Raw genomic sequence first — 17,904 nt, 5'->3', positions numbered from 1 at the left:
TTATATCAAATATACGTTAGAAAAAGCATGCAAAGATACGTTGTCAATGTTCAAACCTTGAACCCTTATTATTAAAGGAAGGGCAGTCCTCTGCTGTGCCTTCTAGTGGAATCCTCCAATACTATTAGTATTACATAGATAAATCAGAGACTGTAAAAAAAGTGGACGCCATGACAACTCCTCAAAGGTGAAGCCAAAGCTTGTAGAGCTCCCCCTGGTGGCTGTCTGCAGTACATATAATAAGCTCTACTTCCTACATGAAAGTGGGAGTTGGGGGCAATCTAAGGACGGTTTTGTAGTTTTAGTTAGTTATGCTTGTTGAGGCTATAAAAACGTTGTGTGACACCATGAAGATTGACAGTTGCCATTGACCACCGTTCCATGAAGTGTCCAATAGGACTGCAAGAATAGGAAAATAAAAATAAGTACAGTGTATAATCCAATGGGAGGAGGTGGAGACGCATCCTCCATTTTTTTCTACAGTCTGTGAGATAAGTACGTAGTATGACGAAGAAGAAAACCCTGAATGAGGGGTTTAAAAAAAATGACACTTACCCTTTAATGCCAGTAATAAGGAAGATGAGGTTGCCATTGATTTTGGTGCAGTTGACAAATTTATCGATGTTGCTGGCGTCCACCGTTTGAGCCGTCTGCAGGCTGCCCGTCCCAATACCGTCGCACACTGACAACACAAACACAAGCACAAGCACACAATTATTTCCTACTTTGAAATATTAACATTTTGGTCCCTTTTTCCGTGAACAATTAACCTCTAGCATATAGCCAAATTGCCCTTGTGTAGCAGGGACCTCGATTTGAGAAACCGGTATTAGCCATTTGTCACTTTCATTTTTTACACACTTTCATGAAAATATGGTCTCGTTTTTGGTGCATGGGCAAGGCCACGGCCCCTCTCCGTGCACTGGAATTCTTTTGATGAAAGCACGGGCCAATCCACAGCCAATTCCTCTGTATAATGAATTCATTACATCTGCATTAATTACACTTGCAGTCTGGTACTGCGAGCCAAGTATTTCTGACAGAGGCGGAGGGGATGATGAATAAGTCTGGCATTAAGTGGTGTAACCAGTTTTTGATAGTGATTTATACCAGCCAATTCCATATCTGAAATGTTAATTTGTTATCATTTCCCACAGTTCCTTGAGCCATCCCTCATTAACCCCTCCCCGCTATGTGACGATGTAATCAAGAGATTAGCCAATCAATGGGTGCCACAGCCGATACGCGGAGCCTGAAGGAAAACATTATTGCCTCCCCTCCGAAGAGAAAGGGCAGATCGGTTACCTTTGTGAGAATAATATGATGAAGGGGCTAATCCTGTGTCTTGAACTGAAGTAAAGCTGTTTAATTTCAAATTAAACATTTTAGGCATTTAGCTGACTTGTAATTACCGAGCGGATAAGAGCAGTAGAGACCATTTCATGTTAATTAACGTTGCGGGGATCAAACATGTGACCTTCCTTTATGCCGCATTTAACAGATGCATCCTCTGGATGTGATGTTACACACAACAGCGATAAGACTAGATTGCTCAATGTCTCCACTAAGCAGTCAAATTCATCTTTGAGTCCAAGTGGACGTTTGTGCCAAATGTGAAGAAACCTTGCACGGTTTTCGTGTATCCTGTGTCCGTTTAAGTGCCTGGGTTGTGCACGCACTCTATAACATGTCCGCAAGACACAATATGCACATTGAGTCGTAGTTGAAGACGTAGGGGTAAGGGGACGGAAATGGTGGAAAGTGTCGAGAAAAAGCTTATAGACCAAGTGAGATATTACTCACATTTGCACAATGTGTCCAATTATGTCCGTCAGTATAGCTAGCAAGAGGTCGGTATGAGACGCAAACGAGTCAGACCTCGCCACAATCAGTATAGCCTTAAGTTTAAGCGAACCTTTGCGCCACATTTGAGGAAGCTGCTTCAAAAACACTCCAGAAGCGCTTCCGGACACAACCGTTGCAGGCGTTAAATAGGAGTATCATGTAGCCTACGTTCACAAGGCGCACAAAGAATATTTTGTGTAAAGCACAAATGTTAGCAAAGCCAGACGGCATGATAGCTATTCTAAATAATGTACGGTGGAAGCAGTAGTCAGGGGAGGAGTGTTGTTATTGCATGGCCTTAAAAAAAAAAAAAAAAAAAAAAAGATGTTGATATTTTTGGGAGGTTTATTGGAATAATAATAAAAAGGAAGCTAAGATGGCTGCCATAAAAATAAATTGCATTTCCTACAAAGCTTTTAAAGTAATTCCCGTGAGCCACTGTTGACTCAGTATCATCACCGTTAGCATAAAGCTATTAGATTAAGACGTTTTAACTGCATAAGCTTTTGCACATACAGTAAATGCAGTGCAGCGGGCCAGGAAGAGGAGGAAGCAGGAAAACGGGCAAATGGAGGGTTTCCACATTATGAGCCATGTAAGTGCCTTTAGCATGTCCCGAACTTTCTCTCCATTGTGTAGAAGAGCCTAATGAGTCCTAGTGCACAAACCTGCATCGGGACAAATTTGATCCCACAAGACAGGAACTTCTGAGTGAAGCAGGCAGCCCTTGAGGCAACAGGCAATAAAGTACATCATCACTCCAAGTTTTATCAAAATTGGACTGGTGAGAGGAGTTACCCAAAGAGACAGACACTGACTATCAAATCTAGCTATAATCAGTCAATCAAATATGCCTGGTGATGTTAGCATTGATTGGCTGTTGACCAATCGGAGTTCTGGTTTAATTAAAAAAGCAGACAAAAATGTCTAAGAAGGCCACTCTTTAGGTCATGTTAATGGTATTTGATTTGTCATTTCCTCAATTCAAAAATTTTGATGACTCATCCTGCCCTTGGGGGCGTGTACTTATTCTGCGTCCAATGAAAAGCCTTTTCAAATATTCATGACCCTCCCACCCAACCACCTTGTGTCTCTCCTTCATGGTGGCCTGCTCAGGCCACTGGAGGACATAATGGACATTCCTCAAGGTGGGTGGCCAGTTTTACACAAAAAAAACTAAATATGCGCTAAAAAATAGCACTCCGACGAGCGGCATTAGTTATTTATGTAACTGTTACCATTAGTTACGGTGGCCACTGTTCAGCAAACGCTACAAATTATCACTTTAATTGCATTGCAAATGTTTTTTAACATCACGGCCAAAAGTGAAACCAAATGCTACAGCAACTTCTTCCTGTTTTTATCCTGTTGCACGTTCCATTTTGTTATTCTGTTGTAATTTAAGTGGTTGGATTTCTTTAATGGTTTACCTTTAGGACAGATGTCGGTGCATGGGATGCACATTTTGATCCGGTTCTCCTCCACTTCCATCTTGTTGCTGGGGCACGCTCTAACGCAGGAGCTGTGGTCCACCACAAAGTTATCTGACAAAAAAACAAAAACAAAACCATTGAAGAGCATTAGTTGGCTCCGTCATTCCCCTAGTACACATGACGCCACAGAACTATTCCCTAGAAGGACCTCTCTAATAGTGAGAAATTGATTGCTTTTTAATCACATTTGTATAATGATCAAAACTAATGGTCTAGGGCTCTATTGCTCAGGAAAAGTAATGAATCAAATTAGTACTCGGTAGCGTCAGTGGAAAAGCGCAACCGGCGTGAGCTCATTTGATGATCAGTGGAACTTGAATATGCAATCTGTTGATGTAGCTTGACTTTTAATCCACGCTCGCTGAATTACCGCTGCACTCTTGACTCCGCGCCTGCGAAAAACGGAGAACCAAGATTTGCTTTTTCAGCTGCGAGGAGACGGAGCAGATGGCGCGGCATCCAGTTGATTGAGATACACAATTTATTTATGTTACGAGTAATTTATCTCGACTTTAAATAATTGTCTGGAGTCTGGTTTCAGAATAGAACGAGGATAAAGGCTTATTCAATAGACACCGGTGCACAAAGTGTAAAACTTAATTACGAGTATCATTATGAGAATCTATGTTATTGCAGTATAATGTTACAGTTCTTACATCTGTAGGGATGGGATGGGATTTCTCAAAATGTGAAGCAGACTTACGTGGACATTTCTTGACACAGAAGGCCCCATAGGTGTACTTGGCTCTGGGGTTGTGCTCCAGCTGGAAAGATGTGGGGTTGTAGACAAACGGCTGAGGGCACTGGGTCACACACGCTCCGCTGTCGTTGAAATTGGTGCAAGCCTGCAGTGAGTGTACAACCACAGTGAGCTGAAGGCAGAGAGTACTAGGCAGACTCCCCCTGGGGGTGCATGGAGTAAAACACAGTGAGATGAAGCGAGGGGGGAATGTTGTGATTTTTTTCCCCCCGCATATGTTGGCGTGAGTTAAGGAGTATTGCAGCAGCATTTCATTTTTACGCGGGATTGCGACATGCGGATCATGCGTCTGTCCCTTGTCTCTTTGAACACCAAATGGGAGAAAAATTGGACCCATTGATCCACGGCCGTGATGTAAATGGCGTAATGTTTTCCCATAAACCTCTTAAGTGTTTTGTGGTCTGTGGCCACAGGCTGCAGCGGCTGTAATTGAATTGGATGAGCCTTCCCGTGAATTACAACTACAATATCATCTCCGCCGGCGTGTGTGCGCACTTCCCGTCCGCGAAACAGGAAGGGCTTGAGGTGATAAAATGGATATTAATTGGAACAGTGAATCACCAATTTGTACTATGGAGAGTGCCACTGTGGCAGACTTTTTACAGCCCTGTAAAATGATGAACAATTTATCAGCAGGCGAGGGGTACGATAAACAGATGTTGCACAAAACATGTGATGACGTAGGAGGGAGAAGAAATATGAAGATATGGAGCATAAGTTTTTTTTTACTGGGTATGTGGGAGAAAGGAGGCAAAAGTGAAAAAGTAAAAGACACAGAATGAAGCAAGTTAAGGGATAAACAGTAAAAGTGTGTGTGTGTGTGCAATGTGACGTACAAAGCAGTCTGTGTCCTTGGGGCCGGAACAGCCGCCGGCACATTCGCGATGGCAGCAGTCACTGACGTAAGGCCCGAAGCATCGACCGTCACACTGCTCTGCACACACCGTTTTTGTCACTGCCCATGAAGAGAAAAGACTGAATTTTAAAGGTCTGAGACAGACACATTCATACATTCACTGTGATATAAGCAAACAATACTACCACCCTCAAACCACCTCTCGAGTTACAGCTCCTCATGCGCATCATTCATGCAGAAACAAATATGGGCCTTCAGCAACCTAAAGGTCTCACAAGCGGGATTGTGACCACAGGGTCGCAGGCCTAACCAAAATCCAGACATACCTAGGCTAGCAGGTTGGGAATGACTAGCTTAGCTGATTTGAGAGCCTGGAGTCTATTAGCCTAGTTAGTATAAAGTGCAAAGGCAGGGAGAAATTCGAGCCTAGTTGACTTGAGAGCCAGGGGTCCATTAGCCTTGCTTAGCATGATGAGGAATAGCAGTGGGATATGGCTCGCTTGTTTTTTTTTTTTTCCTCAAACAACAGGTCTGGATGTGCCCTTGAACAAATGTCCATCACCTGATGCTGAATTCAGACAGAAACAAATACGGGCCTTCCGCAACCTAAAGGTCTCACAAGTGGCCTTGTGACCCAAGTGAAATCCATATGGATTCCTCTCAAAACAAATATGGACCAAAATCCAGATGTACCTAGCTTTGCCAGCAATAGCAAGATGAAATGGCTAGCTTAGCTGTTTCGAGAGCTTGGAGTCCATTAGCCTAGTCAGCATGATGAGCAAAGGCAGAGAGAAATGCTAGCCTGGTTGTTTTGAAGGCCAGGAGTCCATTAGCCTAGCTTAGCATGATGGGGAACAGCAAGGTTTTTGGTTTTTCGAGAGTCAGACCACCTGCCATCCATTAGTCTAGCTTATCATGTAATGCGAAAGCAAGGGAACTGGCTAGCTTGGCTGTTTCCCAAGCTAGGAGACCATTAGCCTAGCTTAGCACGATGAGGAATAGCAGGGGGAAATGGCTCGCTTGGATTTTTCGAGACAACAGCTCTGGATGTGCCCTTGAACAAGCCTCCAACTGCTCCCTCTGAAATTTGGCGGCTCCCAAGTTCGTGGTGGAACGTTGATAGGAAGCCAAGTTGGTTTTTCCCTAGATAAATAAAGTTTGTTCCATAGCACTGAATCTCACTGATTCACCATATCTGTGTTTATACAATGGGTGTTTTCAGCCAAATGGGACGATTGGCCAAAGACACCTTCCAACTGTGCTGATTCCCAGAAAGCCTGGCTTTATCCGTTGCCATGCCAACTCTGTCGGTAACCAGGGGAATATTGACTGCTTTTCAGAATCGGATTCAGAATCAGAACGCTTTCATTGTCATTGCCATTCCCCTTTCCTGTGTTTTTGAGCAAAAACCAAAGAAAGCTACGCAAGCATCATTAGGAAAGTACCAGTGCAGCATGTACCTATTGCCATCAAAGTTGCTCTTGTAATTGTGCTGAAGAATAGTCTCTCGCACATTATTGGTAGAGCAGGAGATACACCAGCCAGCAAGTCAGCATGAGCTTGAAAGTGAGGCATTAAAAACTGCTGTGCTCACTCTCTGCTGAGTTGCGAACATAATGATGCAGCACTGAAAAAAAACAACAAGGCTCTGTAGTCTATTAGTCGGTGTTAGTTTGAGGGACAAAAAAACAACAACAACACAGGCCTGTATTTCTCTAGGTCTTTACAGCACGAGTAGAACATCCTGTAATTATACAAAGAACTCACATTTCTACAGCTGCTTTCCTTCCTTTGTCGTCTTTTTTTGTGAGGTTAGGGTTATCAGTGGTGATAGACAAATGCTGGTGGCTTGCTTTCTTTAACTTGACATTGATTTTGGAGCTGAAGTTCAACAAAATAGGTTGAAGTGAAAGCTACAGACGGACGCGCTCACACAGGCAAAAAATATTAAACCTATGTCTAAACCGATTAAAGAAGATTACAGGTCATTCTAGAGCAGTATCCTCAATTTCCTCCCAATGTTCAGTAAATACAGAGGGTCACTCTGTCGTAAACTAATAACTGATTTAACAGGATTTCATTGGTCTGGATTTGGATGTAATGTTCTTCAGTTTCATTATCATAGAAATACAATTTGTTAGTTGCAAAAAGACATGAACAGGTTGGTTATATTAATCATTTAAAAATCTAAAGATTGGCACAAGCACCCATTTTCTTTGTAGACTGATGAAAATATCCGTATATCCTGAGTTGGACTCATGGCGTGATTTGTCTAGGTTAGCGACGGAAGAGGGCTGCTTTTCAATCGGTCTGTCGGTGTCGGTCAACACTTGTAAAGTCTATTACAGGTATTAAGCTAAAACTCCGAATCACCTCTAAATCTCACAACTTGACATGTTCTTTTCTTCTTAAAGTGAAATTATTCATATCAGAACATGATCAATGTGTCAAATGCAGACCGAGTCTAACTTAGGATGACAAACAACAGCAGAGAGAAAAAGCTAGCTTAGCTGTTTTGAGAGCCTTGAGACCTTTAGCGTAGCTTAGCACAAATTGCTCATCATGGTTTTGCATGATGAGCAAAGGCAGGGAGAAAATGCTCGGCTGGTTGTTGAGACACGAGTCCATTAGCCTAATGAGGAATAGCAGCAAGGTATGGCTGATTTGACTTTTTTGAGAGTCAGGGGTACATTAGCCTAGTTTAGCATGATGAGGAATTGCAGGAGGCAAAGGCTTGCTCGGCATCTGAGAGTACAGAGTCCACCAGCCTAGCTTAGCATGTAGTGCAAAGGCAAATTGAAGTGGATAGTTTGGTTGTTTTCAAAGCTGGGAGACCATTAGCCTGGCTTAGCATGAGGAGGAATAGCAGAGGAAAATGGCTCCCTTGGCTTTTGAGAGGCAGGAGTCCATTAGCCTAGCTTGATTTGCCTAGTATGATTTGGAACAGCAGGTGTCAAGTGCTCACTAGCCTAGCTTAGCATTAAGTGCAAAAGCAGAAGGACATGGCTAGCTTGGCTGTTTCTAGAGTGAGGAGACCATTAGCCTAGCTTAGCATCAGGAAGAATAGTAGGGGAAAATTGCTTGCTTGGCATTTTCAAGAGCTAGGAGGTCATTAGCATAACAGAGCATGAAGAGCGCAAGCGGGGAGAAAGGGACCATTAGCCTAGCTTAGCATGAAGTACAAAAGCTCTTTGCAGGAAAACAAACAGCCTACTTCCCAAAATACTGAACTATTCCTTTGTATCAGTCAATCAGTCATGCTTCAACAAATTACTAGACCTTTCCAGGGCCACTGTAAGTGTGTGTGAATACTCACAGGTTTGACACTGGTCTTCCTGATGGCCCCAGCAGCGTCCGTTACACGTGCGATGACAGCGTCTGCCTGCAAAACACACCGACGAGAAGGCACCGTGCATCAGACAACTGCTCTGCAAACTTTGTAGTTTCATAGGCACGCACAAACACACATCCCGGCTCCCTCACACAACAAACGCCTCATCGTCCACACACACCCTTAAAACTTCTCCGAATAGTGACAGTGACAGATCTGTCGGATCTCCTCCGCTCATCCGACAATAGACCTGGAGTCACGGTGGCGACTTGCGGCCTGTGGGGAAGCATGAACGACAGGCTTCTACTCCCTTCCGTCAAGTGCTCGCAGGCAAAGTGGGACCTGACAAAGCACTCACAGCGTTCATCTGCCAGTGGCCCATCATCAACACTTAATTGACTATGGGTTAATTACAGACTAAGTGGAACAGTGTCACAGATTGTCACCCGGCCCCTTCAACCACTCCCACTGTGGGGTTGTTAATGTTAAATACTAACTACGACTTGGCAAGGGGCCCCAATCTGGCAACCTCGACTCCCACACATTCTCTTGTCATCTTTTTGGCCCACCTCCTCTGTTCTTTGTTGTGTTTTACCCCCCTTCTCTTACACCAGCGCCATCTAATCAACAAAATAGCAATGTTTCACACATGTTGCACTTAAAAGTGTCTTTGTCCTTGAGTAACCAGCTTTGCATGATGTCTAACTCCCTGCCGAAGTTGACGATGAGCTGACTTTATTCTGCTCAGTCTTTGAGCAAAGAAAGGTCATCATGGCTTTTCATCAAAGACACGCTCAACATTTCCCCCTATTGTCTATGTCTTTGCTCGCCATTTGGTGCCGCAGCTGTCCCTATTGTTCTCCCTGACATGTTTTGATATACTGTAGAAGGCCCCGGAGAAACTTCTCTGCCTCTCTCCCTTAAAATGAGCAAAAAAGGCTCATCTGTAAGTGTTCAGAAAAGTTTGAGCGAGCGTGTCTTTAGCAGCCAGCTCTTGTGACAGAATGTCTGCCGGACAGCGACGCCCGTTACGTCCAAAGAAAAAGGAGCCGAGGACCATGAAGGGGGGGGCTCCGAGGGAAGTGGGCAGCTTCAAACCGGCTGTCAGCTTCACTGAGATTTAAAAAGAGCGCAGCAGACAGCAGCTCCATGGGCCTCGCTGCAGAGCGGCTAGCATACCGCTACAATGGAAAGGTTCGCACGATGATCTAACACTATGTGATTTTGCTTCCAAATGGCCGCCAGGCAAACAGAGTAAATAAAAAGGGATCGGACTGCTGCTGGTGGGATATGTGTTTGTGTGTACCTCTACTGTATGTAGGCAAGGGATGCTCTCAGTGGTTCCAGTGGTTTTTCAGACTAGACTGTATGGAAAAAAGACGCCATGACAGGTCCTCAAAAGGGAAACCAAAGCTAGTGGAGCTCCCCCTGGTGGCTGACTGTAGTATAGGTCATAAATAAATTAAAAAGTGCAATATAGAGCCAGCAGAAGTATATGCGAATCATCGCTCCACTCTCGGCCAGTACTGCGTAGACCCTAGCTGCAAACTCGTAAGATGGCGCCGCCCATTTTTCTTGGAATTCTAGTACCAGTTTGACCAATGGGAGGAAGTGGAGATTTTTTTTTCCTACTTTTACTCACATCCAAGGTTGCTGTTGTTGGATGGGACCACCAGCAGCTCGGCCTGGGGGTTCTTGATAATGTCCCGCCAATGGATGGTGTCCGCGTGGCACAGGAATTTGTTCTGGTCAACATAAACGCCCCCGTTCAGTATCTCTGCACAAGGAGAACGGTGGGAGGGGGGGGAAAAAAGACACAGAAAGAGAGAAATGAGCACATAGCCATGGATATATAGTACATGTACATGCTGGCAGAAAATCAATACTTCAAGGTTAACTCTTATCGTTCCTTTGTCTCAGAGCACCGCGCTGCATACTGTGCTCCCCGAAGTGCATCTGAGCATGAAGATAAATGCTATTGACAAATGCACACAGTAATTCAATGCCATGTCCAAAGACGCCGATGTTTTATAGGGCGAGGGCCCCCGCAAAAGATAAGTAAATGGATTTTATATGCAAACTAAACAGCCGCGCTTTTATAAAGGACTCCGGTGTAATTTCCTAATCACGCACTAAGTATTAAATAATTTCATTTAGCCTCAGAGTTAGATGGAGTTAATGAGTTTGAATGTCACACGAAGACACCAGACACTTGTTGTGTTAATTAAAACTGAAACTGGAGCTGATACGTAGCTTTGTTTTTCACAAGGGTTCAGATGTATTTAAATCTTCTGGAGTTGGAAAAAAAAAAAATACAGCTTGGAGCATCATCAATTTTTTATTGTTCTACTATTATCTTAAAAAGGACTCTCTTTCTCTTTCTCTTTCTCTCTCTCTCCCTCACTCTTCCAAATCATCAAACTGCCTCACAGAAAATAATCACAGCTCTCTTGACCTGCTCCACATCCCCGTATCAAAGTGAAGCCGACAAAGGCAGACTCCTGGCCCGGCGTTTGCTTAATAGCAAAAATATGTTTCTTTTCAAGGGCCGGTGCCCTTAACAGATGCCTGAGCATGGAGTGTGATAATAAATTCTAATCCCTCTCCCTGTTACTAATCCAGGTTTTGGATATAGACACAGAATGAAATGATGCAGCAGTAATCCCCCCACTCCTCCGCCACCTCCTCCTCCTCCTCCTCCTCCTCCTCCCAAGCCGTGACCTAAGGCAGAAGAGAAAACAACAGCCCCCATCAATGCTTCTTTCTCTCTGGAACACCGGCGGACTGTATTATTTAACCTCGTTGAGGGATTTAGATACAATCATCTTGCATCCCCGTCTCCTTGAACATGAATTAAAGCCTCATTCCATGAAAGTACTTGTCATAATAAATGAAATTCAATAAAAAAGTAACAATGTGGCTCAGATTAGGGCTGGATTATCCGAGGGTAAAGAAGGGCATTGTCTCTTAAAGCAGATTATTAACAGCATATGACTTCGGCGGACGATTCAGCAGCCGGGAAGCACGCGCAGTGGAAGCTAATCATTACCATCCGACACCCTGATTAAGGAAGTGGGCCTTGGTAGAGACGGGGGCATTTATTCAAAGCCCTCTTTAGAGGTGACATGGCGATCCGCGCGCCTGCTGAATGGCCCACAGCCGCGGCTTCGTGTAATCATGTTCCCGTCACAATGGACGATTTATCAGAGCGGGGGAGGGGGTGGTGTTTTGGGTGAGAAAAAGGGAGACGCGGTGCTTTATCGAATAACATGTGGACTGCATTGTCAGCAAGCTTTGGTGTCATCCATTACCAAGAGATATCCCAGATTCCCCAAAAAACCCTGACAGTATATGGCAACGTACGTCCTGACGGAAGATCTAATCATGTGTATTTCCTACCTATCGATTACATATATGCTAGGCCTAGGCCAATCAAAAGATCCTCCATCAGGACAGGCTTCTTCTTGGGAAAACATAGCCCTAGCTGGACTGCAACTGGTCAAAACACACACTCAGCAAGTCTCTCATATTTTCTTTAGTGGTAACAAAGGATTAATAGCAGCTTGGCTTTGCTAGGGCAACACCTTGACACCATATTGAAGTATTTCGTCTCCAAAAAAATATATATATATGATACTAGTCCAACAATATGTATGGAACGCACATGAAATAAAAAAGCAGAACTGCGTTGGGGAGACATCCACAGCCTCTCATAAATCTTCCAAACCAATCAAATTCCAGTTTTCTGTGCGTATTTCCCAAGCGCGCCGTCGTCATTAAAGTGTCACAATTGCGAGAGGCGAGGCTGAAATACGGTGCGGCCAGACTAATCTAAGAATTTGACCTCAAACGTGGGGAAAGATGAAAATTCGAGGGGCGAAAAACTACGAGAACCGCCCTCCGGGGGGTGGGAAACATAAATGTTTGCGCCGTGTTTTACGACGATCCATTCGATTGTTGACCGGCCATCTCGCTCTGTAAACTGGAGAAAGATATCAACCTTAGAGATTATTTTTTTTCATGGGGCATGGTGCGAAGGTTCTACAAGGAAAGTACCTAGCAATGGATCAGAATTGGTCTAAAAAGTAAAGCCAACTGGAGAGAACAGCAGCTAAACAGTATGCCAACAAGAGAAAGGTTCCCTCCCAAAAGAAGTATAGCTAAAAAGGTTAGCCTTTGGGGTATGATGACAGAGACAAGCAGAAATTCTGCTGCTTTATGGGGATCTGTTCACGCCGCCCAGCGCTGTCCTGAACACTCTGTTAAAGTCTAGATCCTCCTCTTCCCCTCGAGACAAACTGCCACCTCTTCTGTCCATCCGAGCAAGGGCACTAACTCTTCCAGCAGGATGACAAGCCCGTATCGGGTGGCCGTTCTTTAATAGGCGACAGTACTGTGCCACCACCCTACCCCTCTGCGATTCGATAAGGACGCTAGAGCTAGAGCTAGAGCTGATCATTCCCCGGTGCACCAGCGCCCAGTCCCCTCACCCCTCCGCATTCGGGTGATTCACGAGGTAGTCGTAAAAGCTATTGTCCTGCATCGGAGGAAAGGGGAGGAGGTGGAGGAGAGACCAGCATTAAGGGGAGAGAGAGAGAGAGTTTTCCATCCCTTTTTACACAAATGGACTGTGCAGTGTTTTATCAGTGCAGTCCTCTAATGAGAACGTAATACGGTCGTGATTAGTTCACGGGCGCTTTTCGGAATTAATCTGGACTTTTGTTAGAAAAAGTAAAAATACACGGCATAAGAGGAAGGAAAAATGTGGAGTGCATGGAAAATTAAATACATTTTTAGCCGAGTATAAGCACTACAATGTGATTGTATTTGGAAGATTGGCAAATGCAATGGAAACCTTTGGCTCCCCTGGAGAAAACGATTCTTATTTCTGGTGTATTTCCCACAATTTTAGGCTTGTCTTCTTCTGAAATCACTTAACACCCAACTGCAGAATGAATGCCACTGGCAGTTTCACAACATTCAAGGTTGAAACCATCAGTGAGGCCGATTATCTGAAAATCTGCTTCAAAACCGACAGAACTTTGGCCACGGCTCACACGTGCACAGCTTTCTTTGGCTTCTAAAACGGCACGACAGAAGGAAAAAAAAATAATTAGCATACCACTTGCTTAGAGGGTCAACAGCTTGTACCGATTTCCACTACCGCCTTGACGTGCAGTGCAGACATGACTCTTTATACTCATGGCAGAAGTTTGCGAGGCCCCAAATCCACAAGTTTAGCGACATTTGGATTCAGTCGACGATGAAACAGACAAATCAAAGTATTAATGCCTTTCTGTTGCACTTCTGGAACATCCGTTGGGAGACATCAGGTAGATTTAACTCCTTATAAAAGTGGAGATAATGTTGTGGGTGTCTGGAACATTAAAGGTCTCTGCAATAGCAATTTTTGACACAGTCCACCAAAGACAAATTATCTGAGCTGAGGCAATGCTGCAAACCCTGTTCAGTTATCACTGATCATATCATACACATACACTATCTAGTTCCTCATCGCTTCTTTAATTCCAGCTCTATAGAAGGATTAAAAAACATGCTTTGATGGACTTTACAGCCTTTTAAATGGCTGATATAGCGCTAAAGTAATCTCCCTTTTTGTCTGCGTGTTCGACCAAAGCACTCAGTTCCGCCGGGCTCCTTCGCTGGGTGACACAGTTCCCGGCGATGCCCCTTTCATGCGCCTACGCGACCGCCGAGGGCCCCGCCGCCATATGGCCGGGTCATGTTTGGTTCAAGACTGCTTCTGGTGGAGCAGTTTGCGACATCTCCCTTGGCACTGAAAACCAACCGTCTAACAGTGATGAAAAAGAAGTCTCGCCAAGCAAAAGTTGAAGCGTCATGTTGAATCAGGGATTGGATTTGACGCGGAGAGGCGCGGCGGCGGTGGTGGCGAGGGGGGGTCGCCACCGGAGGAGAAGATAATGTGGCGAATTCTATCAAAACCAAATAAAAGGAGCGAATTACTTTATTTAATGACCGAGCGTTTATTAAATTCCATCACTAAATCTGATAAATCTTCAAATTTGCTCCACTCCAGTAGTGAAACCACAAAAAGATTGTTAAACAATCCCCCAAAGCAAGAGTTTCGACAATGAGATGGAAATTTGCTCCAGAAGTGATAACCCATGAGTAAAATCAATTAAAACTACGATAATGAATCAATGCAACCCAGATCCAGAAGCTTCCAACTGACATAAATGTCCACCCTATCAGACTCTTCTTAAGAGGAATACACTACATGAAGAACAGGGTGAGTTAAAGGAAGGCCAAAGACAACGTGCAACACAAGGGTAGTGCGACTGCATCAGCTCGGTTTTATAGTCCAACTAATTTACCCTTCCAGTCAGAAGATGCAACTAAGTGTTTTCAGTATTGGCAAGTGAACAGATGACCCATCGCTGCAGAATTTTCTGGAATTTTGATCTACAAAAATGACACGGTGTCGTGGTTAACCAGGTCCGGAAGTCTACATGGACCATCCTGGATCATCCTTTCACTACGCCTTTGGATTTCCTACTTTAGGCAGCCCATCCCCTAGGTTGCTAAACTGTTGGTCTTGGTGGCTTCAAGACAACAGCAGTTTCTCATCACTTACCTAATTTAACAGCTAAAAATATCAATCATGCACTACAGTTCCCATGTCCATTTGTAGGTTCAGAGTTCACAGACAGTCAAGCTGTTCCCAAGCTCCCAGATCCAGAAGCTTCCAACTGACACAAATGTCCACCCTATCAGACTCTTCTTAAGAGGAATACACTAGGTAATGAACAGGGTGAGTTAAAGGAAAGCCAAGTCTACAAGTCTACATCCTTTCATTACGCCTTTGGATTTCCTACTTTAGGCAGCCCATCCCCTAGGTTGCTAAACTGTTGGTCTTGGTGGCTTCTAGACAACTGCAGTTTCTCATCGATTACCTAATTTAACAACTAGAAATATCAATATCAATCATGTCCATTTGTAGGTTCAGAGTTCACAGACAGTCAAGCTGTTCCCAAGCTGGAGAATATGACCCTAAAAAGAGTTAAAACTGCAATGCTGTATATTGAGGAGGGCAATTATACTTTGGCTCTGCAATACTTATTTTACAGATCTGGGGTTAGACTTAACAATTTGGCTAGTCAACTTTAGGATAGTATCCGAAAGTTTTGCCTTGCCTAGGTGTAAAGAGTACACTCATGAGTGTTGTACCAAGGGGGAAAATTCTGTCATGTTTTCTGTCATGGTTTGATTAGTTTCTTGGGTTTCTGTTTATTGTATTTTGTTAACTTCTCGTTAATTTACAGTCATGGTTTAGTGTTTAGTTTTTCTGTTCTGTTTCCTGTTTTATTTTGTTAAGTGCTTGATTTCCTGTTATGTGTTACTCAATGTGTTTTTCCTTTTGATTAGGTCATTGCTTTCTCCTGGTGTTATTTCTTGATTTGTTTCACCTGTGTCTCGTCACCCCTCTGTTCCCCGTGTGTATAAATAGCCCTCTCTTCGCCTTTGTTCGTGGCCGTGTCATACTGTTTGTTTGCCATGATCGTGTATTTTTCATGTCTTGTCCAAGTTTTCATAGTGTTTTGATTTTTGTTTTTTGGATATCCTGTCACGTCACGTAACTTCCTTACCCCCCCCAACCCCTTCTTGACAAACTCACGTCAATGTCAATATGTCAGGGGATTATGATTCAGGATCCAAATACAAGAAACAGAAAAGACAAAAGTCAAAGCACTTCTTGACGCTTACTGAGATAATAACCAAAGGCACTGCAGCGGAAGCAGGGAATCCGAACAAGTCCAAAGGAAACGAGTAATCCAACGGAAAACAGGTTAACGTATTTATTCCTAAGAAGGGCTATCCAAATGGAAACAAAGGACAGAAACGCAGGACGAGCACACTTGAAAAAACACTGACAAAAGAAAAGGAGACAGGTGAACGAAATTAGGGCGGAGCAAATGATCCTGCAGGGAAAACACAAGGGAAGCAGAAACAAAGGAAAAGGAAAAAGGAAACCCAAACTGAATAAAAGCCCAAAACAGAAACTTATAGAGGAAAATTTAGCTAAACAAACGCGGCCAGCGCAGCACCTTCATACTTTTCACACATATATACAAGGCACCACAGTGACAAGATGGACCATTGGGTGTGAGGCCAGGTTGCCGGGTTTATTGGAATCGATCTATACGCTGCCCTTTACCAGTTATAACTTTGTAGACCACAAATAACGCTAGCATGGGCGCTGTCGTTTAATTTGATGAATGAACTAATTAAAGGGCAACATGGCCGCTCTGAAATTAATGTCTGAACACTTGAGCGGACCTGATAACGTTCAGAGAGCGGATATGGAAGTGACCTCTCCCCAAACCTTGGCTCTGTGCTTTTTTCCACCATTTCCGTGCACTCTCCTCCCCAGAGCAAAAAGCAGAGGGTCAAGATTAATTTATAGATCATTGGCATCCGAAAGCAACAAACAGAGGGGAGTGCCAGGCGAGTCAGGGTGCCCTGACGGTATTCCCATGACCCTTGAAAGATAATGCGGAGCTATAAACCGAAATACAGAGTGTTTTTAAAAGCTCAAGGTGACAGCAGTGGTATTAGATTTCTTGGGAGCATTTGTTTGTATTGCGCATCACGTACTCGGAAAGGACAACAGGCCGATCAGTGTAGGGATTGTTAGGGAAGTAAAAATGATCCCTGCACCAAGCTGCTTTCGCAAGCCCATTAAGTCCATTTTACTGTCGTTCAGCAGAGCGAAGAGCCCCTATTTTGAAGCAGTTTCCAGGCAATGATGGCCGCAGCACCAATCAACAGCCATAGCTCTGTAGGGAGGCCTGCTGATGAGCTTTCATCAGTGCTGCTAGCCACTTGTTCCACGTCTCTTTCTCTTCCTAATTACGCTGATGAATAAGGCCGTAATAGTGATCTGTCCTCGACTGATGAGTCCGCGCATTCGCCGTTATTGTCTTGTCTCGGGGGCGGGCGCGTCACGTATCGCACAACTCAAGCTGAGTGCATTCGGGCCGTCTGCCGTGCTCTTTTTTATTAGGATCATCTCACCCTGCTTGTCGTCGCCCCCCCACCCCGCGTCCACCCATCGGCTCCCACACCGAAAGCACTCTTTCGCGGTGGCGGCCCAACTTGCTGAGCACGTCGGACAGAGAAATCGAGATGATCCCTCTTTTCTTTTCTCCACAGTCGGACGCCTTCTTCTTCTGCCCGGGTCACGCATGCACGGGAAAACCCTTAGATGTGCTTAAAAGCCACGGCAGGAAATGCTCAGGCAAACACATGTAACACTCCGCACAAACATACAAAATCCCTATGATAAATACTTCCTGTCGGACGCTGAAAAGCATCTTGGAGCTCAGTTGCATCGGGTCGACAAAGCCTTGCATTTGTAGGCAGAGCTGGAGAGTTAAGCCCTGGCTTTACCTCTTAAATGCCAATTAATCACTGTGTGTGAGAGAGAAATGCTGAGAGCCCCAAGGGAAGTGCAGTGGACTTGTTTTCCCCCCAGATATAGATGAGGTGGAATCCACCTCCTTCTACTCTTATACATGTCATGGTTTGATTAGTTTCTTGGGTTTCTGTTTATTGTATTTTGTTAACTTCTTGCATT

At 44.3% G+C, this 17,904-nt stretch overlaps 1 protein-coding gene across 1 annotated transcript in view; it reads right to left on the bottom strand.

Moving 5' to 3' along the window:
• The window catches only part of LOC311509449 (receptor tyrosine-protein kinase erbB-4), a gene marked incomplete at its 5' end in the record, with an annotated part of 240,178 nt that overhangs the window by 58,472 nt on the left and 163,802 nt on the right, over positions 1-17,904 (bottom strand). The window contains 6 exon segments of the mRNA XM_084574670.1: positions 556-682; positions 3,276-3,389; positions 4,042-4,183; positions 4,935-5,053; positions 8,271-8,332; positions 9,924-10,062. Coding sequence (XP_084430796.1) covers positions 556-682; positions 3,276-3,389; positions 4,042-4,183; positions 4,935-5,053; positions 8,271-8,332; positions 9,924-10,062 — 703 coding nt within the window.

This window comes from Chelon labrosus (genome assembly GCF_963514085.1).
Source record: "Chelon labrosus genome assembly, chromosome: 24".
NCBI classification, from domain to species: Eukaryota; Metazoa; Chordata; class Actinopteri; order Mugiliformes; family Mugilidae; genus Chelon; species Chelon labrosus.
Note: the sequence above shows the minus strand (reverse complement) of the source record. Positions and strands in the feature narration are given on the sequence as shown.